Here is a 23,993-nt window from a genome sequence, read left to right on the forward strand (position 1 = left end):
ACACTGACATATTATTACTAATTCACCTGCTTTTAAAACAGTTGAACTCAGATATTCTATAATGATTTTCATTTTTATCATGCCTCTCTCCCATAAAACTGGAAATATTTTAATTGTACCTTTGTCAATTAAATGAAGATTAACGACAGTTTACAAACCACAGATTCATGATTTTAAAAAACGTCCCAACTTTTCTGGAGTTGGGGTTGTACATGAGCACCATCCTCTTTTGGTGACAGTAGAAACTAGAAGTTTCTGTTTAAATTGAGGATTTATAGGACAAAAACACATTTGAGATAGAAAAATCAACATTTTACTCTGGGGTTATAATTCAGTTTACAATAAGGTTTATGTATGTTAATTGGCAGAATTGGTTTTATATGAATCAGCAGTTTCTTATTAAATAGGATATATAATACTTACTCCATTTTTTAACTGAATATTAAAACAAAAATTCAAAGTGATATTTCTGAGTAAGGGAGGGTTGCAAAAAAATTCTACATTTTGCTTAATTTTATTCAAAATAAAACAAATAACAAATAAATGCATATACAAAATTTAAAACATCAATGTTTTCTACAGTTTATTAAAACACACATCAATGTTTTCTACAGTTAACTAAAACACACCGGAATGTGGTTATGTTGTAATAACGGCTTTTATAACTTGACATTATTTTACACAATAGAGAGAGTTCAAGAGAAGTTGAAGATTTCGAAACAACATCGATTTGTATCAGATAAATGTTGAAAAACCCTCCCCTGTCTCTCCATCTTTTTTGCACAGCCTATCAAGCCATCTTGAATTCAAAACCATAATAAAAGTTTTACATTTCACTTTCACAACAACATCCAGTGATATCAGACTAAATTAGAGAAATAACACAACACATGTGAGATGTGCAATAAGCAGGAAGACTCAGTGCAGTAGATTTCAGTGTTTCTTCACGTCCGCACCTGCGCACAGGAGGGTTTGATACGTGACTGGAGAAGTTACAGAAACATGTAATAAATAGAATCAACCAATTACTTCCTTATTGTTTGACTGCAGAGCTATAGAACAGAATAAACAGCACTTATTCTGTGATGCAGTTTTATTGCAGCTAAAGTACACATATGGTGTTCTACAATAGGATGGACTACTTTTAATGTGTACAACTGCTCACCTGATGTCCATAGGGAGGTGGAGGAGCCCTTGACTTCCCTCCAGGTTTTACTTCAGCATACTCTGTACTAGATTCACTCGTATTCCCCAGATTCACTCTCTCTCCAGCCTTCTGGAAATGGCTAATGTCTGCATAGTTCAGGTCCTACAAACAGTTATTTGTTTTTGTTAAATTAAAATGACAAATGTATTTACATGCCCCAATTCTTTTCTCTTTGTGTGTATTTCATTCTAAGTAGTTAATAAAATAAAACGAAGTAAACATGTGATAAACACATATATTTTTTACTGAAGCAAAAAAAAAAAAATTATCCATCACCTATGTAAAAAATGACTGGCCCCTTAAAGTTCAAATCTGGCTGCGCCACCTGCGACAACAACTGGAACAAATCTGCTACCAATCTTTCACATCTGGAATGTGTTTCCACTATTCTTTGCAGAACTGCTTTAATTCAGCCACATTAGAGGATTTTTGAGTATGAGTTGACTAAGGCATTTTGGTTTAAGTCAGGACTAGGCCAATCCAAAACTTTCTTTTTTTTCATTTTTCAGCCATTCAGAGGCTGGATCGTTGTCTTGCTTTTTAATCCAGCTGCACTGGAGCTTCAGGATTTTCTGGTAGGGAGCAGAAATCTTTCCCTCTTGTTCTTCACACCAGCACACTGCCACCACAACACTTGACCATAGGTCTGATGTGCTTTTTATGTAATTCAGTGTTTGGGTTGCACCAGATGTAACAGGACACTTGTCTTCCAAATAGTTCCACTTTTGACCCATAACTTAACAAAACATTCTTTCAAATGGTTTGAGGATCATCAATGTGTGTTTCAGCGAGCCTTAAAGTTCTTCTGGGATAGTTTTTGTCTCATCACTCCTCCATGGATGCCATTTTTGGCCTGTGTCTTTCAGAAAGTGCGGCTGTGCAGTGAGCTTTATTGATGCAAGAGAGGCCTGCAGTTTCTTCAATGTGGTCATTTGGTCTTTTGTGACAATTATCATTTATTGTGTTACTAGGTAAGACATTTTAACCAACTTCATACAGCCAAAAAAATAATTGTGTATTTAAGTGTTGATTTACTTGAACAGGTCTTGCAGTAATCAGGCCCAGTTGCATCTAGAACCAAATTATGAATGCAGCTTCATAGATTTGGTAATTAATTTTTTTTTTTTTACTGTCTTTTGTGTTTATCAAGGTTGCCTTTTAGTTTTATGTAACACTTTGTTTACATTCTTGAAACGTTTTTTTTTCTAAGACATACCCAAAAACAGAAGAAATGGGGGTAAACCCTTTTTTACAGCACTGTAAACAACAAAAATGAAATCCCATTATTAAACTGTTTAATAAATCATAATGATTTAATATTTGTCAATATCCATAGCTCATCCTCATAGCAAGTATTTGTGCAGTAATATGTGAAAGATTAAAGTCCATTTAAGCTGACTGTAAAAATATACTCATCCCTAATTCAATAAGCCATAAACTATTTTATTACCTCAAAGTCTAAATAACTACTGCACTTTTCCAGTAAGGGTTTGTAATTTCATTTGACATCAAATTTGCAGTTTTAAATCAAGTATCCATTTAATAAAAAGTAAGGCTGTGATCAGAAAACAAGAAATGAAAGTCACTCACAGGCTCCTGTCTGCTTTGTGCTGCTGTTTAAAGGAAGGAACACTCAATGAGTTTAATACTGAGAGAAGTACTGTATATACTGAATCATCGGTAATCTATTATGGCATGTTCATTTTCATGGTTGATTTTGTGAAGTAAGTTGTGTTGTTTCAGTCACATACTCATGCAGGAATTATGAATAAATAACAAACATACCTCCTCTTGCCGGTCCATGTTGTCCAAGGTTAATTTTTGGTCTGTAGTGTAAAGAAAAAGACATTTTGTTAAAACTTTCTTTACCAAATTTTTGTCTCACAAAAACACAGCTTATCTTTTGTTATTACATAAATACTGACATATTTTCAGAGAAGATCACTGTAATTGTATATAATTCAAAAACTAAATTTTACTCACATTTTCTTAGTTTTTGTTAAATAGACAGTCAGGCCACAAATGCCTGCAACTGCCACTAAAACCCCAATGACAATCCCAGCTATCGCCCCTGATGACAGCCCTCCTCCTCTTCCTCCTCCTCCTCCTACTATGACAAAAGGCACAAAAAACAACAGACTGACATCATGTACAGCATACACTGAAAAAAGTAATAAGTAAAAAAAGTTTTTGCACAAGCATTTTTCAAGTAAATTTAACACATTTGGAAATTAAGTAAATCTACTTAACTAAGTTAAGTAAAAAAAATAAAATAATAATAAGTACATTTTATTGAGTAAAATTTTATTAAATAATATTCAGTTAATGCATTTAGCAGACACTTTTATCCAAAGCGTCTTAGAGTGCATTCAGACTAACAATTTTCACCTATCATGTGTTCCCGGGGAATCGAACCCCCAAACTTGCACTTGCTAATGCAATGTTCTACCACTGAGCTACAGGAACACTTCTAGATCTTGTGAAAAATAAGTGAAAATTTCACTTACTTACTTTTTTATTTTGGAAAAGTTTTAACACTAATAAAAAACCCGAAACAGATATTCTAGAAATTACTAAATGTAAAATATTTTATTTTCAAAACAGTTTTATCAAATGAGGGTAAATAAGTCTCTCACTTCTGTCCCTTTAAACCAGTTTACAGCAAAGACAGCATGAAGGACTGGATACACATGATAAATATTCTGCAATTAAGAAAACAGACAAAAGAAATAGCACTGTAAAACCCGATAAGTAAACTTTACTCAAACCGTTTGAGTAAACAGATTGCCTTGATTTAAACCATGTTAGTTTAAAACTTTGCATTTAAGTAATTAAGTGATTAACTAAGTGCTGATTGTGAATTAGTGATGAACAGCTGCTGTTAACAAACAGAATCACAGAAGAAAAGAGAAACACAAGAAATGGAAGCTTTAGCATAAGTTCTGCCAGGAAGACTCAATTGTTAGCGTCACCTATTACCTTTTCAATCGTCCAATCACGTTCTAATAATAGAAGTATAAAAGAACCTGTGCTTACACTTGTCTGAGTTTGCAGATGCTGAACACGTCACTCGCCACCACCCACCCCTCCACCACCAAGATTGGCTCCTCCCTCAACAATAACAAGCATCTTCCCTCCATCTCCCTTACCACCACAGGATGTTCTTCCCCTCCAACTATACCACCACCACCAGGATGGTCCCTCCTAAAACGTCACGGGGGTCGGCTGCGCCCCTGCCTTCATCTTCAGGCAGGAAATACTGAATCCGTACCCTCGGACAGCTATTTACGAATGGGGCCTACGCCAAATACAAACATACAGCTTGCTGGGTCATAAATAAATGTATGAATTGTTTCAATATCTTCTCCGAGTCTTTCTGGTAGAACTACTACAACTGACTTCAGACACAGCCTTAGATGAAATCAACTGAAATAAAATACATGAAATCTCTCAAGATCTGATTAAACAAACCCACAAACAGCATCACCAGCTCCACTTATTAATAACCAGACTGACTTTATTTCTGTCAGACGTCTACAGAAGATCTTATTGAGGGTGAACTAAGGTTTCCCCGGGAACACATGATAGGTGAAAATTGTTAGTCTGAATGCACTCTAAGACGCTTTGGATAAAAGTGTCTGCTAAATGCATTAACTGAATATTGTTTAATTAAAATTTACTCAATAAAATGTACTTTTTATTTTTTATTTTTTTACTTAACTTAGTTAAGTAGATTTACTTAATTTCCAAATGTGTTAAATTTACTTGAAAAATGCTTGTGCAAAAACTTGCCAAATAAAAATTAAGTAAATTTACTTATTACTTTTTTCAGTGTAGAATACAGTTAATGGAATTTTAACATGTATCAAAGATGTTATGAAAACACTAAAATAAAATTAAAAAACACACATAATGAAGTTATAAAATAAATGGTCATTATATATATTTATATGTATATATATTTCTAATTAATGTATTTTAAATATGCTGCAACAGTCAATACATTTATGTAATAAATAAATGTCATAAAAGTACCTACTATACACAAGCGTACATACAAGACATTAGATACATTTTTTTTTAAATATAAGCTATCTTAAGAGTTAAATTAATATCCAATTGTAATGGTTATAAAATGTTTACAACACGGGTTAAACTATTCTCACCTTTAACTGTTAAAGTATGTTTGTGTGAGGCGTTTCTCTTTGTGACATTATTGGAGGCTGTGCAGATGTAATCTCCACTGTGTGTGAAGTCAGTCTCGTTTATGGTGAATGTGTCTGTGGTCACATTGGTGTCTGTTTCATTAAACTTCCAGCTGAATGAAGCAGCAGGTTCAGAATTTGCAGAACAAGAGAGAGACACACGAACCCCTAAATCCACCACATCCTCACCCTTAACAGAAACATCTTCTGGTCCATCTAGAACACAAACAAGAGACTCAATGAGAAACTAATCACTGAAGAATGACTGTATTTCATCAGGTCTGAGCTCAAATCATCTTGATGTCTGAATGTTGAACACTCACAGTTGATGATCAGACGCACAGGTTTTGCCGTCTGAGAGCTAGCAGGGTTTCTATATGTACACTGATATTCTCCACTGTCTGATCTCTGCACTGGACTGATGGACACTGATCTGTGATCAGATGAGAAGATGATGCTGTTGCTAGGAGACAGAGGACGGTTATCTTTCATCCACTGCACAGAGGTGATGATGCCAGTTCCCTCAGAGCTGAAGTTAGCAGATGATTCTGCCTCTATTAATGATTCTTCTGGACCAATAACTCTGACATTAGTTATATTTTCTGTATGAATGATATAGAAATAACATAAACACAAAATCTTAATTAGTCTTTCATATGAAGTGAGAACTGAATGTCATTCTACGGAGTCCTGCACATGACATGCAAGGAAGAAAAAAAATCTAGGCACGATTTAACAATTTGTTCTTAATAAATTTTCTGCTCAGGTAAATCATGTGCACTAAATAATAATTAGTTAATAATTAGGCTTCCTGTCCACGTACACATCCTCATAAACATGTTGCTGCTATGTTATGTTATGTCATGTCATGTCATGTTATGTTATGGACAGGACCATAAAGGAAGCAGCTCATTCATAAAGAAGGCGGATATGATATGTAGCCAACTGAAGATTAATAAAACATCAGCACCTGTTAGGGGGTAATGATTAAAATTGGGGAAAAAACGGCTTTCTAATTAAATGTTATACCTTCTCCAACAGTAGAGCTAAGGAGGAGGTTGATATCTCTATAAAAACATGTTATCTCTAAAGAAAAAAAAAAAACATTTCTGGTTGAAGCGAAGTGAATATTTTGTGTTTCCTGGGTGCACCAATAATTTTTTTAGCTAGATAACCTAGACAAAAACAACTGATAAGTTCATAACAACAAAATAACATTAGGCATGTACATACATAAATTATAATAATAATAATAACTATTATTATTTGTATATCCTTATTTTCTCATCAGTAATCTAATCATGCAACTAAAATAATAACATTTTCACATATTTATGATTCTTGTTTAATTTACAACATTATAAATGAACAAAAATATGCTGTTGCTTTTCAAATCATTTTTCACATATTTATTAGACACTCATTTTTCATCTATTAATCTTACAATATATATTTTCAAATACTAAACCAAGTTTGCGCAACACACTCACCGAACACTAGTGAAGTTTCTCCTGTAAGTTGGCCTCCAGCACTAGTTAATACAGTTAGTCTGTATATCCCAGAATCCTCCAGTCTCAGGTTCCAGAGCTCCAGAGCGAAAGTGTTTCTGTCAAAACTGACTCTGTCTCTGTATGCTGGGACTATTATAAGAGAATCAAGCGGTCCTGTCAATATTACAGTTGATCCAAAGTGCCACTGAACTGTAATAATTGATGTGTTGGGCAGGTTATCAGGAGCAAACACCACACTTCCTCCTACTGCTCCATTAGTCGGACCAGAAATCTGCAGATCTTCACTTAGAAACAGACCTATTCAAAACATCATCATCATCATCAACATCATCATCAACAACAACAATAATAATAATAAACTGCTAAAAGGCAGTTTAAAAAAGTGCATATATAATACACAAAATCATTTTTGCATACAAATTATATATACCGAGAAGAGAACCTGCGAGTCTTCCTCTATTTTGTCATGAATGACAGTGCAGAGCAGGGCCGTAGCTGAGGTTTGCAGGGCCCTGGTGCAGGTTGTACCAGTGGGCCCTGTTTGAAATTGTTTAATTTTTATGTTCGATCTATTTATTTATTTGTGCTATTTACACAATGTTTAAGTTTTTCAAGTTTGTCGGTGTCCAGGTACAGAAACCGAATAATTAAATGTAAAATAGCACTGGATAGTCTTCAATGTAAATATACAGTCAAACCAAAATTTATTCAGACACCTTCAACATTTCACACATTATCACAGTTTATTTGCTATAGTTTAGACTTAACTTGTTAAACTGATAGATAGATATGTATGTAATGGATTACAATCAAACACAACTTCAGAAAACTGTTAGAATGACAATATTTACACAACTATCAATATTTTGTCGACCAATTATCAAGCAATGCTTCATTTTGTTCAGTCTGAGGTGTATAAAGATTGCATTAGTTATTCAGGAAAAAACATGTAAACAAAACATGGTCAGGTCAAAGTGTCTGAAAAATCTTTGGTTAAAAAAAAAATGATATATATATATATATGTGTGTGTGTGTGTGTGTGTGTGTGTGTGTGTGTGTGTGTGTATATATATATATATATATATATATATATATATATATATATATATATATATATATATATATATATATATATATTCACTAGTAGTCCACTGTATGAAGAATTTTTGGGTATAATATGTCACAGTTCGCTTTATTTTTCTATACTAACATAAATTAATTATACTGTCCTGCACCTATTAGTACAAAAATATATCCAAATTTTATACCTGGTGTCTGAATAATTGTTGGTTTAACTGTGCATTAATTTTTGTTAAAACTACAAAGGTATTTCCGTCAAGAGCAGTGAGTGATTTTCTTTCTTTCATTTTCTTGGATTAACATTACAGCAGCTAGTAGCTAAATTAGGCGCGATCACTTTAAGAGATGATGAATGCATCCAGTATAATACACATCCCATTTTGATCATCACTTCAGACATAACCAACAGTTTTGTTCAAACATACTTTCCAAGACGCATGTTTTGACATATTTTGTATGTATTTGTATGTAGGTAGTGTTGAGAAGGTTACTTTGGAAATGTAATCGGGTACAGATTACAGGTTTCCCTATTTAAAATGTAATAGTAGTGTAACTTTTTCAATTCATTTATTAAAGTATTTAAAGTGTTTATTTTCAATTGTTAGTCATTTTCAAACATTTAACACCATGCAGGGTTAACCTTACAGTAGTGCTCCACACTGTCAGATTTTCAAAATCCTTCATCACTTGAATTTAGATGAACAGATTTGAACACATCCACCACAAAATCAGACTTTAGTATTGCCTTTTACTTTGAGATTGATCTGAAGTTTAATGCAGATTTAAAATCATAAGAAATTGTTTAATGATACTGTTTTTGAAACCAAATATTTGCATAACAACAGGAAACACTGCATTTAAAAAAAAAAAATAAAAAAAAAAAAAATAAAATAAAATAAAAGCATATAGATCTGCTCAAATATGGTTATCTAGCATATGTCCAATTTTGTGTACTAAACTCTATAAACATTGGTGTCTTTTTGAAACATTTGTGTCTCTTTTATATGATATGACAATAGTTTTGTCAGAACAAGTAAAATGCTCATGAAGTGATTCAGAGCAGAGATTATGTTTATGTGTTCATGTACTCATATTGAGGCGGCAGAAACTGAAAACACTGCGAGCTTCAGTAGGCCTATGTGTAGTAAATGAAACTGCATGTTTGTGTCATTAATTTCCACGAGGGGTGGACTGTGAATGAGAAAAAATTCAGACAGGGAAATCTCAAACTCATACAAACAAATTCTGAAACACAACACTATTTTTTGTATGGACCTGACTAGGGGTGTCCCCGACTAATGATTTTCATAGTGAATTGGAATTTTCTATTCTTGCCGATATTCGATACACATTCCATCGTTACCAGCGTAGTTCAACTGTGTTTCCTGAAACCGTAGATCAAACGAACATTCACAAACTGCATCGCAAACTTGTGTCGTTAGAATGACAGCTCTCCATCTGTGGGTGGAGGGGAAAGGTTGTATTGGTTTGTTCGAGTGGGCGATATCGCAAAAATCTCAATTTTTATTTTATTTTATTTTAATATAAATATCATGATTTTAATCATTATTGTTTGTCATGTTGGTTTTTCTATTTTGCAAGCTGTTTGAGCATCACAGCCAAACTAAAACCCCTCTAATAATTACAAAGCTTGTTACATTAAGGTAACAAAATCTGAAAAAGTATGGATATTTAGGCCAGTGTGGGAGAAGATAAAAATCGTTGTCATTAATTTATCATTGTTATAAAAAAAAAAAAAAATAGAATTAAGATGCCCATTACAAAAACACATAATACACAAATAAACAGTGTTTTATTTTCAGGTACAATAGCAACCTTTAATTTTTTATATTTATTAAAATAAAAATAAACTGTAAATCATTTGTAAATTATGCTACTTTTTCAAAACGAATGGTCTCAAATGCAAATTTGAAGCTCAGTAGTATTTGAGGATAATTACAGTCATAAAAACAACTGTATTTTGTTGTCAACTACAACGCACACCTGATACATTTTTATTATTTATTAAAATAAATTGTAAATAATTTATGTAAAAAAACAGGTATCACTTTCAGGCACGTTCCTGTGAAATGTTATTTATATTTTTTTTTTTGGCTGTTAAATTAGATTTAATGTCGGAATAATTCAACCACCACCAGCGCATCTAATATTCTCTCTGACTTTCCAGGTTACCTTACAAAAATTATCCATGGTTTTAACAATAACACCAAAAACATAATCCAACTGCAAATTAACCATGGTTTTGTTACTTCAAATAATAATTTATAAAGACGTATTAATATATTGTAATATTGTTTTGTTGTTGTTGTTGCTATAAGAACTGACCTAAGCCATCAATAGCCTTTAAAATGACTTAAAATGCATTATATAAAAACAATGGGGAAATAATAAATAGTTAATAACACTGTTAAAATACATAATGTAAGCTAATAGAATATAAACCTAACATGTTATTACAAATGCCTGCAAATGCAGATAAAGGCCTGGTTATTGTTGCTGTTACACTAACAGGACAATCAAATCCTTGTTTAGGCTATTGGCCAAACATTTAATTTAAATACTCACTTAATCTTTCATTTTTGGCCATTTTTTGTTTGCTATAGATGACACAACCTTTATAATTTATTCTTCTTCTTCTTCAAAAAAAAAAAAGTGGACATCACAACCCTTTCAAACATAAACTATGGTTAGTAAAACTACTTAATTTTCTTTTTCAAGATTTCTGAATGCTTGAGACTAAATTAGAGTCATAATAAAGTTATAGCCATAGGTAAATGTCGAGAGCTACATTTGTAATTTGTACATTACAGTTATTTTTTTAACAGTAAGTTCTATTTTCACCCCTATAGTAGGGGGGCACAACAATACAATCCTGCTTAGGGCACCCATTTGGTAAGCAGTGGCCCTGCTGCCAGGCGTCTTCAGATGTCAGTTTTATATACATTCCAAATCATAAACATCTTATAAACATCTAATAGACATCTATTTGACATCTAAAAGGAAACGGCCTATAGATGTATTGTAGATGAGCAAACAATCTAAAAAATACATCTTGCAGATGTAAATGCACACGTCAAATAGACGTCTCAGCGTTAGAACTCGTTAGCTTGTCATTAGCGTTTTCATTCAAACCTATCACTGTTTTCTCCTCTCCTCTCCTCTCCTCTCTCTCGCTCCAGTTTTTCACAAGTTCATCAACCAACCGCAGTAAGAATATTTCATCAAGCACGGTGAGTAATGGCTTCTCCTGCTATTGTTATTTGCACCTCTTGCCACATGTACAGTTTATCTATCTCTGTCGCAGATGAGGGATTCATATGTGATAAATGCAGGAAATAGTTAGGCTGACAGAGAAGATTTCAGAATTAGAGACACGCATCCAAACTTTAATTGAGGACAATAAGAATGTTAGGGCTCTAGATACAGCTTTGGATGTGTCTAGCTCAGGGATTCCTGTACATTGTCCGGTTCCGGCAGAGCCCCTGCAGCAGGGCACCTGGGTGACAGTGAAGCAGCATAGTCGTGGGTCAAAACACCGCTCTTCTGTTTTGATCAAAACATTAAACAGGTTCTCCCCACTCAGTGATGCACCCACTGAGAAACCTGATGAAAGTGCTCTAGTTATTGGTGATTCTATTGTACGGAACGTGAATATAGAGACACCAGCCACCATAGTCTAATGTTTACCGGGAGCCAGAGCGCCTGACATCTTGGCAAATTTAAAAGTGCTGGCTAATGCTAAGCGTAAATACAGTAAGATTGTTATTCATGCCGGCGCTAATGATGTTCGACTTCGCCAGTCGGAGATCACTAAAAATAACTTTAAAGAGGTGTGTGAACTTGCAAGCACGATGTCAGACACTGTAATATGCTCTGGTCCCCTCCCTGCTTACCGTGGTGACGAGATGCATAGCAGATTGTCATCACTCAATGGCTGGATGTCTAAGTGGTGCCCACAGAATAACATAGGTTTCATAGCCAATTGGACGAGCTTTTGGGGCAGACCTGACCTGTTGAAAAGAGATGGTCTTCATCCCTCCTGGGGTGGCGCCACTCTTCTATCTAGAAATATGGCCAATAGTCTTAGAGTTTATACTTGACTAACTGGGGCCCAGGTCAGGAAGCAGACAGACTGGCTAAACCGACTGTCTGCTAGCTGCCTCACGTCACAGAGGTCAGTTAATTCCCAGCACATAGAGACTCTTTCACCTAGATATCACACTATAGAGACTGTGTCTGTTCCCCGAACTAGAAAATACAAAAAACGTCCAAACCAAGTTAAGATGAACAATTTAATTGAGGTTCAACAAATAAAAAACAGATGCAAAATGGACAAACAAATGATAACGATTGGCTTATTGAATATCAGATCCCTTTCCATGAAAACACTTTTTGTAAATAATATGATCACTGATCATAATCTAGATGTGCTCTGTTTGACAGAAACCTGGCTAAGACCTGATGATTACATTTATTTTAAATGAGTCCATCCCCCAAGATTACTGTTATAAACATGAGCCGCGTCTAAAAGGCAAAGGAGGAGGTGTTGCTTCAATTTATAACAACGTTTTCAGGATTTCTCAGAAGGCAGGCTTCAAGTATAACTCATTTGAAGTAATGGTGCTTCATATGACATTATACAGAGAAACAAATGTTAATGATAAATCCCCTGTTATGCTTGTACTGGCTACTGTATACAGGCCACCAGGGCACCATACAGACTATATTAAAGAGTTTGGTGATTTTACATCTGAGTTAGTTCTGGCTGCAGATAAAGTTTTAATAGTTGGTGATTTTAATATCCATGTTGATAATGAAAAAGATGCATTGGGATCAGCATTTATAGACATTCTGAACTCTATTGGGGTTAGACAACACGTTTCAGGACCTACTCATTGTTGAAATCATACTCTAGATTTAATACTGTCACATGGAATTGATATTGATAGTGTTAAAATTATGCAGCCAAGTGATGATATCTCAGATCATTATTTAGTTTTGTGCAAACTTCATACAGCCAAAATTATAAATTCTTCTTCTTGTTACAAGTATGGTAGAACCATCACTTCTACCACAAAAGACTGCTTTTTAAGTTATTTTCCTGAATTATCCAAATTCCTTAGCATATCCAAAACCTCAGAACAACTTGATGATGTAACAGACACTATGGACTCTCTCTTTTCTAGCAAATTTCTCAGCTTTTCTTTAAATACAGTTGCTCCTTTACGCCTAAGGAAGGTTAAGGAAAACAGTTTGACACCATGGTATAATGAGCATTCTCACACCCTAAAGAGAGGAGCCCGAAAAATGGAGCACAGCTGGAGGAAAACAAAACTAGAGGTATTTTGAATTGCTCGGCAGGAAAGTAACCTATCCTACAGAAAAGCATTAAAAATTGCTAGATTCGATTACTTTTCTTCTCTTTTAGAAGAAAACAAACATAACCCCAGGTATTTATTCAATACAGTGGCTAAATTAACAAAAAATAAAGCCTCAACAAGTGTTGACATTTCCCAACACCACAGCAGTTATGACTTTATGAACTACTTTATTTCTAAAATCAATACTATTAGAGATAAAATTGCAACCATTCAGCCGTCAGCTATAGTGTCGCATCAGACAGTGCACTATAGACCCCCTGAGGAACAGTTCCATTCATTCTCTACTATAGGAGAGGAAGAATTGTATAAACTTGTTAAATCATCTAAACCAACAACATGTATGTTAGACCCTATACCATCTAAGCTCCTAAAAGAGGTGCTTCCAGAAGTCATAGATCCTCTTCTGACTATTATTAATTCCTCATTGTCATTAGGATATGTACCCAAAACCTTCAAACTGGCTGTTATTAAGCCTCTCATCAAGAACCGCAACTTGACCCCAAAGAACTAGTTAATTATAGACCAATCTCAAATCTCCCTTTTCTGTCCAAGATACTAGAAAAGGTGGTATCCTCACAATTATATTCCTTCTTAGAGAAAAATGGTATATGTGAAGATTTCCAGTCAGGATTTTGACTGTATCATAGTACTGAGACTGCTCTCCTTAGAGTTACAAATGATCTGCTTTTATCATCTGATCGTGGGTGTATATCTCTATTAGTTTTATTGGATCTTAGTGCTGCGTTTGACACAATTGACCGCGACATTCTTTTGCATAGACTTGAACACTTTGTTGGCATTAATGGAAGTGCATTAGCATGGTTTAAATCCTACTTATATGACCACCATCAGTTCGTAGCAGTGAATGAAGATGTATCATATCGATCACAAGTGCAGTATGGAGTACCTCAAGGCTCAGTACTAGGGCCACTACTCTACACGCTTTATATGTTACCCTTGGGAGATTTCATCAGGAAACATGGTGTTAGCTTTCACTGTTTTGCTGATGATACTCAGCTCTATATTTCTTCACGGCCTGGTGAAACATACCAATTTGAAAAACTAATGGAATTCATAGTCGATATAAAAAACTGGATGACGTGTAGTTTCTTACTGCTAAATTCTGAAAAAGCAGAGGTGTTAATTATAGGACCTAAAAACACTGTTTAAGACTTGATGGCTGCTCTGCCAATTATTCGTCATCAGTTAGGAACCTAGAGCCCCTTTCACGCTGCCATTCCGGCAAATACACGAGTAAAGTGTCTCGGGAATTGTTCCCGGGTCGCTAGATTTTGCACTTTCACACTGCCAGTGATGTGCGTGCTTTCACACACAATCCGTGAAGATCCCGTAACTACACGTGACATCATGGCGTGACGTGTAATGTACGAGTTGAAAACATTAGGCACGTTATACTTTCACTGAAGTAAGCAGACGATCTCTGCGTCAGCGCGGAAAGTGAGGAACAAACTGATCTCTGCTTCATTACAGTTTGCACATATTTTTCCATTGCGAATCTTGATCTTCCTTCAAAACAGCCGGTAAAAGGGTTGCACCATAACACGCGTCATTACTTCGACATGGCATTAGATCTTGCTTTTGTTCACACAGCGCTCGTCCCGGGTTGAACTCGGCAATGTTACTAGGTCTCCGACCCGGGTTCAATGCGGGAATGAATCCCGGGACGTGGTTGCTTTCACAAGGCGACCAGGCAATGTTACGGCAATATGCCGGGTCCGACGTGCAGTGTGAAAGGGGCTTAGGTGTGCTATCTGATCGCAATCTTTCCTTAGAAAGCCACGTTTCTAGCATTTGTAAAACTGCATTTTTCCATTTCAAAAATATATCTAAATTACGGTCTATGCTCTCAATGTCAAATGCAGAAATGCTAATCCATAGATTTAGAACCTAAAGGTTAGATTATTGTAATGCTTTATTGGGTGGTTTTTCTGCAGGCTTAGTAAACAAACTACAGCTAGTCCAAAATGCAGCAGCAAGAGTTCTTACTAGAACCAGGAAGTATGACCATATTAGCCCAGTCCTGTCAACACTGCACTGGCTCCCCATCAAACATTGTATAGATTTTAAAATATTGCTTATTACTTATAAAGCCCTGAATGGTTTAGCACCTCAGTATTTGAATGAGCTCCTTTTACATTATAATCCTCTACGTCCGCTACGTTCTCAAAGCTCAGGCAATTTGATAATACCTAGGATATCAAAATCAACTGTGGGTGACAGATCCTTTTCCTATTTGGCGCCTAAACTCTGGAATAACCTACCTAACATTGTTCTGGAGGCAGACACATTCTTGCAGTTTAAATCTAGATTAAAGACCCATGTCTTTAACCTGGCATACACATAACATACTAATATGCTTTTAATATCCAAACCCATTAAAGGATTTTTAGGCTGCATTAATTAGGTAAACCGGAACCGGAAACACTTCCCATAACACCATTTGTACTTGCTACATCATTAGAAGAATGGCATCTACGCTGATATTTGTCTGTTTCTCTCTTATTCTGAGGTCACCGTAGCCACCAGATCCAGTCTGTATCCAGATCAGAGGGTCACTGCAGTCACCCGGATCCAGTACGTATCCAGACATGATGGTGGATCAGCACCTAGAAAGGACCTCTACATCCCTGAAAGACAGCGGAGACCAGGACAACTAGAGCCCCAGATACAGATCCCCTGTAAACACCTTGTCTCAGAGGACCACCAGGACAAGACCACAGGAAACAGATGATTCTTCTGCACAATCTGACTTTGCTGCAGCCTGGAAATAAACTACTGGTTTCGTCTGGTCAGAGGAAAACTGCCCCCCCCACTGAGCTTGGTTTCTCCCAAGGTTTTTTTCTCCATTCTGTCACCGATGGAGTTTTCGGTTCCTTGCCGCTGTCGCCTCTGGCTTGCTTAGTTGGGGTCACTTCATAAATAAAGGTGACTTGACTTGACTTGACTCAGAGACACTACACCACAAAATTAAAATTTTAGACATTTTTGGCCATAAGTCGTAAACCAAAAACATGACATCATTGCAATCCTTGGGCTATCCCAAACAAAAGTGTACACTGCCTTTTCTTGCTCTACGATGCACGGTTTTCTCGCAAAATTGAGTTATATCTGAAACCTACTTTTGCAAACTAGTCCTAGGTTTTCAACCGATCAGAACCCCTGCAGAAATATTCTCTGGACACTCAATATCAATAAATATCAAACAATTTAGATTCTTACACGAAACACTACGTCAAAAAGCTATATGCAAATGCTAGCCAAATGTTATTTTAGCTATAACTCTTGAACTGTATGAGATATCTTCACCAAACTGTGTACACATGTGTATAAGCTCAATCTTTGGTCAAATACTTGCCACTTGGGGGCCCTTTAAGATAGAAAAAACACATAAATGGCTATAACTCGGCAACCATTAGTCTGATCGACTTGAAAATTGGTATGCAGTGTCTTTGTCTGAAGTGGCACAAGCAGGGTGCGATTTGCCGGGGGGGATGCGTGGGAATTCCCCCTTTCTGGTCAATGTATTCCTGCCTCTGCTTAATTATTTTTATCCTTGGTGGGGATTGATTAAAGTCAATTTAATTTTAAAATGCGCTACTTCGGTTCTGCCGCACAGCCTCTCTGTATTCACCACTCTGCAGACTTGCTCAATGTCCCGCCCACGGCGCTATCTGATTGGTTACACTTCATGAATCATAGCCTATCAACACTTACGAGATGGTTGAAGCCGGTCCGCTGGGCAGTGGAGTTGCCAACTTGGCGACTTTGTAGCTAGATTTAGTGCCTTTTTTCCAAAAAAGCGACTAGTGACAAATCTAGCGACTTTTTGGGCAATCATTATTTAGTCTCTGAGATTCTCTGGTGCTGCCGTACGAGCGCGAGGTCTCTCTTTCCCAAGGGGGTATAACTGCAGACTATTGAGTTATATCTCAATGCTATTTCATGCATACTGAGTTTTTTACACTGTTAAAGAGTTAAACATGCTAAACATGGACAAAGTTTCAAAAATTAAGTTGTATGTTTGAAGGAGTATTTTTGTTCCAAAAAAACCTCTTCCGGTTTGTCACAAGTTTCGGAAAGTTTTTTTCGAGTATGGCTCTGTGTGCCGTTAGATGGAGCGGAATTTCCTTATATGGGTGCTAAGGGCACGTCTGCTGGAAGAGCACGCGCTCCTGTATAGCAGAGCACTGAGAGCACAACAGGCATTCCCTGATCAGAGCAAGAGCGTTGCGAAAAGTCACAAAAGAAGTGTGTTTTTGGTTGCCAGGGCAAGACAACCCTGCACAGATTACCAAAAGAGAAACAGCATTAAGGGACCAGTGGATGGAGTTTATTTTTACAGAGCATCAAAGGAGTTGTGCTAGTGTTTTTTAGTTTGTTCCCTGCATTTCAAAGATGCTTGTTTTACAAACAAGGCCCAGTTTGACGACGGAATTGCACATTGTTTATTTCTTAAGGATAATGCAGTCCCAACGAAAAAGGGTCACGATCGTGTGTTGGAACCACAGGCGGTGAGTAAAACTGCTTCAAATACAGTATCTCTGTGTTGTTAACTTAGCTATCGGCGCGTAAGCACATCAAGTAAACAACATGCGATGTTGTCATCAAACTGCACTTTCCACATGTACAGCTTTAAAAAAAAAAAAATAGACGACATAAAGTGGAACTCAGTCATTTTCCAAAACCGCTAAGCAAATATATACAGTTTCAGTACATACCACACAGAGACGCCTTTGCTGATGCTGTTCTTGTTAAATTTCATCCTCTGGATCTGTGTCACAGCTTCCAAACACTCTCAACGCAAAAGCTTACTCGCGCTCGTGATTCTTTAGCTCCATCCACACGTCACGCCTCTAGGCGCTCGTGTTTTTCCGGGAAAAATCGGTACAGACTATCTTTCTCTTATAAATATAATAAAAATAAAGACTTTTTGGAGTTATGAAGGATGCAGTACTACTCTATAGGTACTCAAGATTAACAGGATATTGAGTGAAAACGAGCATTTCACCCCCCCTTTAAAAGCGAATTAGTTAAATAGCACATGCTAAATAACACAAGGCATTTTTTGTTTACATTTTATATATGTAATAAAAAGAAAATAAATTCATGTTTTACATCAAATGTTGCCACTTTATATGAAAAGATAATATTTTTAAGGCACATACTACAGACACAAACTTTAGAGAATTAAATCATGGAGTCATAGGACATATATATATGTAAAGAAATACCCTTTGTGAGAAGCAGTTAAATCAGCGGGAGTTAAAAGCAGATCGTAAGTGTACTTATCTCTTGTCTCATTAGTGTTTAGCGCAGTTGTCATTGCTAGGAAACACTTGTTTGTTTACTGTGTTGAGACGTGCTGCGTTTGGTCTCGTACTCTATCGCATACGTTGTCAGTGTTGTGTGCTTGCTTAGACCTTTGTTGTGATAAACAGTAAAGTACGTTCAGCTGAATTCAATTTCCGTTTTGTCGGGTTTAAAAAGATTAGTAAACCGTGGCAGCGGTCGCGGCAGCCCTCCAGTTAAGCCCTCCTCATGTGAAGACTGAAGAGTGTGAAGACCATCGACTCTACCGTGCGACTCCACCGGGCAGGGACACCGGCAGGGGATATAAGTATTGTTTTGATTAATCTTTTTCCTTTTCCTTTTTTCATTTCTGTTTCAGTTGTTTTTTGTTTATAACCAAATCTTACTATGTGTTTCCAGATCCCTACTATCATTACCACTCGTAAACCATGCAACACACAATGTAGACAGCGCAATCTTAACAACCTGCATACTTTGCCTATGTCTGCTAATACACTACTTTCTTTTCCTATTGGTCTCTAGAATTGCCAGTCTGCTGTAAACAAAACCAATTTCATTACATCTATTATTAGTGATTCAAAGCTTAATCTCATGGCCCTAACAGACACCTGGATCAAACCAGAGGACACCGCTACACCTGCAGCACTCTCCAATAATTTCTCATTTTCCCACTCTCTCCGTTTGACTGGAGGTGGAGGTACTGGTCTGCTCATCTCTAATGATTGGAAATTTAATCCTTTACCATCTTTGGGTATCAATAGCTCCTTTGAATCTCATTCAGTTACTGTTACCTACCCTTTTAAAATACATTTTTTAGTTGTCTATCGACCCCCAGGACCACTGGGTAACTTTTTGGATGAATTAGATGTGTTGCTCTCAACCTTTCCTGAGGATGGTACTCCCCTAGTTATGCTTGGAGATTTCAACATTTATCTAAATAAACCTCTGTTTGCCGATTTCCACACTCTGCTTGCCTCTTTTGATCTCAACCGAGTGTCAACTACTGCTACTCACAAATCAGGCAACCAACTGGACCTTATTTATACACGAAACTGCTCTACTGATCATGTTCTGGTTACTCCACTGCACACATCAGATCACTTCCTCCTCACTCTTAACCTCAACATGATTCCTGACACATCACTTACCCCTCCACATGTCATCTTTCGACGTAACCTACGCACACTTTCACCTTCCCGGCTATCTGCAATGGTTTCATCTTCACATCCTTCCCCTAAACTGTTTGCATCTTTGGATGCTAACAGTGCTACTGATACTTTCTGCTCCACTCTTACATCTTGTTTAGACACTATTTGCCCCTTATCTTCCAGGCCAGCACGTAACACCCCTTCTGCCCCTTGGTTATCTGATGTTCTACGCGAACACCGTTCTAAGCTTTGAGCTTCTGAAAGGGTGTGGCGCAAGTTCAAAAATACTACTGATCTTATTGTGTATCAGTCACTCCTATCTTCTTTCTCTGCTAATGTCTCCTCTGCTAAAAGGACATACTACCATAAAAAAATTAACAATTCATCAAACTCTCGCATGCTTTTTAAAACATTTTCCTCACTTATTTGTTCTCCTCCTTCTCCTCCTGCTTCATCTCTAATAGCTGACGACTTTGCAACGTTTTTCATTAATAAAATTAAACACATTAGTGCACAATTTTCCACACCACAATCAGTCAAGCTCATATCACCAGCAAACTTACACTTATTTACATCCTTCTCTTCACTCTCTGAGGCAGAAGTGTCAAAACTCATCCTTTCTTATCACCCTACAACTTGCCCGCTTGATCCAATTCCATCTCATCTCCTTCAAGCCATTTCTCCTGAAGTTGTACCTGCACTCACTCACATCATCAACACTTCCCTCCACACTGGTGTTTTTCCCTCATCATTTAGACAGGCACGTATAACTCCACTACTTAAGAAACCCAACCTCAACCCATCTCTTTTAGAGAACTACAGACCAGTTTCCCTTCTTCCTTTTTATTGCAAAAACACTTGAATGAGCTGTGTTCAAACAAGTCTCTACATTTCTCACACAATAATCTCCTTGACAGCAACCAATCTGGCTTCAGAAGTGGACATTCAACTGAGACGGCCTTGCTCTCAGTTGTTGAAGCTCTAAGACTGGCAAGAGCAGAATCCAAATCTTCAGTACTTATACTGCTTGATCTGTCCGCTGCTTTTGACACTGTTAACCACCAGATCCTCCTATCAACCCTACTCGCAAAAGGCATCTCAGGAACAACACTTCAATGGTTTGAGTCTTACCTATCAGATAGGTCCTTCAAAGTATCTTGGAGAGGTGAGGTGTCCAAGTCTCAACATCTAACTACTGGGGTGCCTCAGGGATCAGTTCTTGGACCACTTCTCTTCTCTGTCTACATGGCATCATTAGGTTCTGTCATTCAGAAACATGGCTTTTCATACCACTTCTATGCTGATGACACTCAACTCTACCTCTCATTCCATCCTGATGATCCAACGGTAGCTATTTGCATCTCAGCTTGTCTAACTGACATTTCTTCCTGGATGATGGACCATCACCTTCAACTCAACCTTGCCAAGACAGAACTGCTTGTGATTCCAGCAAACCCATCGTTCCATCACAATTTCACCATCAAGTTAGGCACATCAACCATAACTTGTATATGTATGTGTGTGTGTGTATGTGTAAAGACCTCTATCTAGCTTGCTCTATTCTTTTATTTTTTTATTCTGTGTTCTTTTTATTTATTATATTAGTTAAAATCCCATGCTACGTGTACTGTATTAACCTAACTGAGACTTGTTATAGCACTTATATATCATTGCTCTTTTTGTTGTTTTTGATTGCTTCCACTGTCTTCATCTGTAAGTCGCTTTGGATAAAAGCGTCTGCTAAATGAATAAATTTAAATGTAAATGTAAATCACAAGTTAATGACTGTGTATTAGCCCGTGATGTTTATTTTGTAAAACCTTTTTAGAACATCTTAACTGACAAAACTGACACCATGAAATATATCTGCTTGAGTTAACTGCTTATTTAATTTTACTTTATTTTATTTAGACTAAATGTAAGCTTCTGTTAGGTTGTTTTAATATCAAATCTATAATCTATAATCTGTCTAGTGCACCAACAAAGTGATGGATGCTATTTACACTAAGTGCAAATACTGTAGCTATTGGGGAAGTCGAGGCCTAGTGGTTAGAGAGTTTGACTCCTAACCCTAGAGTTTGAGTCTTGGGCCAGCAATACCACAACTGAGGTGCCCCTGAGCAAGATACTGAACCCCCAACTGCTTTCTGGGCACTGAGCATAAACGGCTGCCCACTGCTCCTGGTGTGTGTTCACAGTGTGTGTGTTCACTGCTCTGTGTGTGTGCACTTTGGATTGGTTAAATGCAGAGCACAAATTCTGAGTATGGATCACCATACTTGGCTGAATGTCACGTCACTAAAGAAACTGTATTTTAATTATTTGGGTTTGGTTGACCCAGTAAACATACAATTTAAATAAAAAATTATATGGCATGGATTAGATATAGGGCCAAAATCAAAGTTATTGTTTTTTTGATGCATTCTGCTGGATAGACATTTTATATATTATGGATTTTGCAAATTTGGTTGCATAATGTAGGCCTGTTGTCCACTGATGATAGCACATCAAATCTATCATTTAGGACCTATAAGCATGTTTTAAATCATGCATCTTGCATTGTTTGTTACTGATTAACTGATTAAAAAGTGATTCATAAATTTATGAATTAACAAATTAATTAATAATAATTTAGAAAAAGTGTCAATACAATTTTCTTGTAAATTCTTTAGTTGGACCTGTACTGTATGTTTAACAGGCTAATCATTGTTTCAGAAATTGTGTTGTTAAAAGTTTTATTAATAGGTTTTAAATGAATGATGATCTATGATTGAGTGTTGTAGAGTTCTGTACTAATTTACCACTTGCTTGTGAAAATAATACCAAATTATTACTGAACCCATACATATCCAGCATAAAACCCATCAATACACGTTCAAATGATATAAGTAAATATAAAATATAGACATACATTTAAAAATATATATTTTATAAAAACAGAAACAAATAGCCTGTAAACATACAACATTTTTTTATACATGTTGTTTTAATGAAGATGGCGTGCATATGTGAATATTATATGTCACCTTATATAATATGCAACATATGTAGAAATATCACTCTTTAAGGCAATATATCATACTGTATATTATATTTCCTAATTTAAAACACACTAAATTATATAATTTATATAAAGAGGCTCACCAAAACACGACAATATCCACAGGGTCCCATATAAGCCACGAGAAATCATCATGATCGAGCTCTGAGGTTGTTTTTGATCTGTCACGAGCTGCAGCTCAACTCATCTGAACTATTATCTACACACAGTTCTCAGTTAATGATAAACAGCAGTTATAGATAGCAGAGTATTCACTGCGCCACCTAGCGCTGGATGTTAACACAAGCCTTACATGCCATTTACTGTAAATTAAGATACCATTTTGAAACCAATAAATTATTTAATGTTACTGATATTTTTGATGCAGTAATGATACTTAAATGTTTTATTTGACTGAACAAATGCTATAGTCTGTTTCCCACAAAAAACAATTAGGGTTACCAACTTCAGCAAAGTAAAAAAAAAGAACAATAATGGTTCTTAATTAAAAATAAGGGACTGTGTAAGGGACACTCAACATTAATGTTCTGTACTACATAGTGCATGTCATTTCAGTCTGTGCAGTTAAGTGTCTATAAAAATATTTCGGTTGTTGACTGAAAAAAAATCCTAAAATCAATCTCAAACACAAACACATTTGTTGTGCTTTACTTATTTATGTGTGTTTTAATTTAATTCTTAATAATTTTAGCATCATAAACTTGAACACATTACACAGAAACCATCTGAGCAAATTGCACTACTATAGAACTGTGACTGGCTGCATAAATGAGGAGGAGCAGATATTGTTCATGTTGTTCAAGTGCATGTTGTCTTTATCATTTATCATATACAACTGTCCTGTAATATGTAATGAAAGGTATAGCCTTTAATAAGTGCTACATGCATACATAACTGTAGACTTGTGTTGTGAACAGTACATTCCAGGGAAGGAAATGTTTGCTACTTTTTGATTGGATCTTGGTGGACTAACTCAAACAAATGTCCAATACCGGCTCCGCAACAGCCGTCCAGTCAACGAACAGGATGGGCTGAGAGCTGTGACATA

At 36.3% G+C, this 23,993-nt stretch overlaps 1 protein-coding gene across 3 annotated transcripts; it reads right to left on the reverse strand.

Moving 5' to 3' along the window:
- Positions 1–303: 303 nt before the first annotated feature.
- Positions 304–23,193, reverse strand: LOC113059980 (carcinoembryonic antigen-related cell adhesion molecule 20). Of its 3 annotated transcripts, none has more exons than XM_026228718.1 (9): positions 23,029–23,193; positions 6,903–7,220; positions 5,736–6,014; positions 5,374–5,628; positions 3,191–3,317; positions 2,993–3,033; positions 2,798–2,820; positions 1,166–1,309; positions 304–956 (listed from the first exon to the last, which is right to left on the reverse strand). In XM_026228718.1, the coding sequence occupies exons 1-9, from the start codon at positions 23,078–23,080 to the stop codon at positions 945–947; spliced, it is 1,251 nt and encodes a 416-aa protein (XP_026084503.1). In that variant the 5' UTR covers positions 23,081–23,193; the 3' UTR covers positions 304–944. The 3 variants fall into 3 exon arrangements, with proteins under 3 accessions (XP_026084503.1, XP_026084505.1, XP_026084504.1); XM_026228720.1 differs by having other exon boundaries at positions 3,191–3,302; positions 23,029–23,192; XM_026228719.1 differs by having other exon boundaries at positions 3,191–3,314; positions 23,029–23,192.
- Positions 23,194–23,993: the final 800 nt, after the last annotated feature.

The sequence above is a fragment of the Carassius auratus genome, chromosome 41 (genome assembly GCF_003368295.1).
Source record: "Carassius auratus strain Wakin chromosome 41, ASM336829v1, whole genome shotgun sequence".
In the NCBI taxonomy this organism is placed as follows: Eukaryota; Metazoa; Chordata; class Actinopteri; order Cypriniformes; family Cyprinidae; genus Carassius; species Carassius auratus.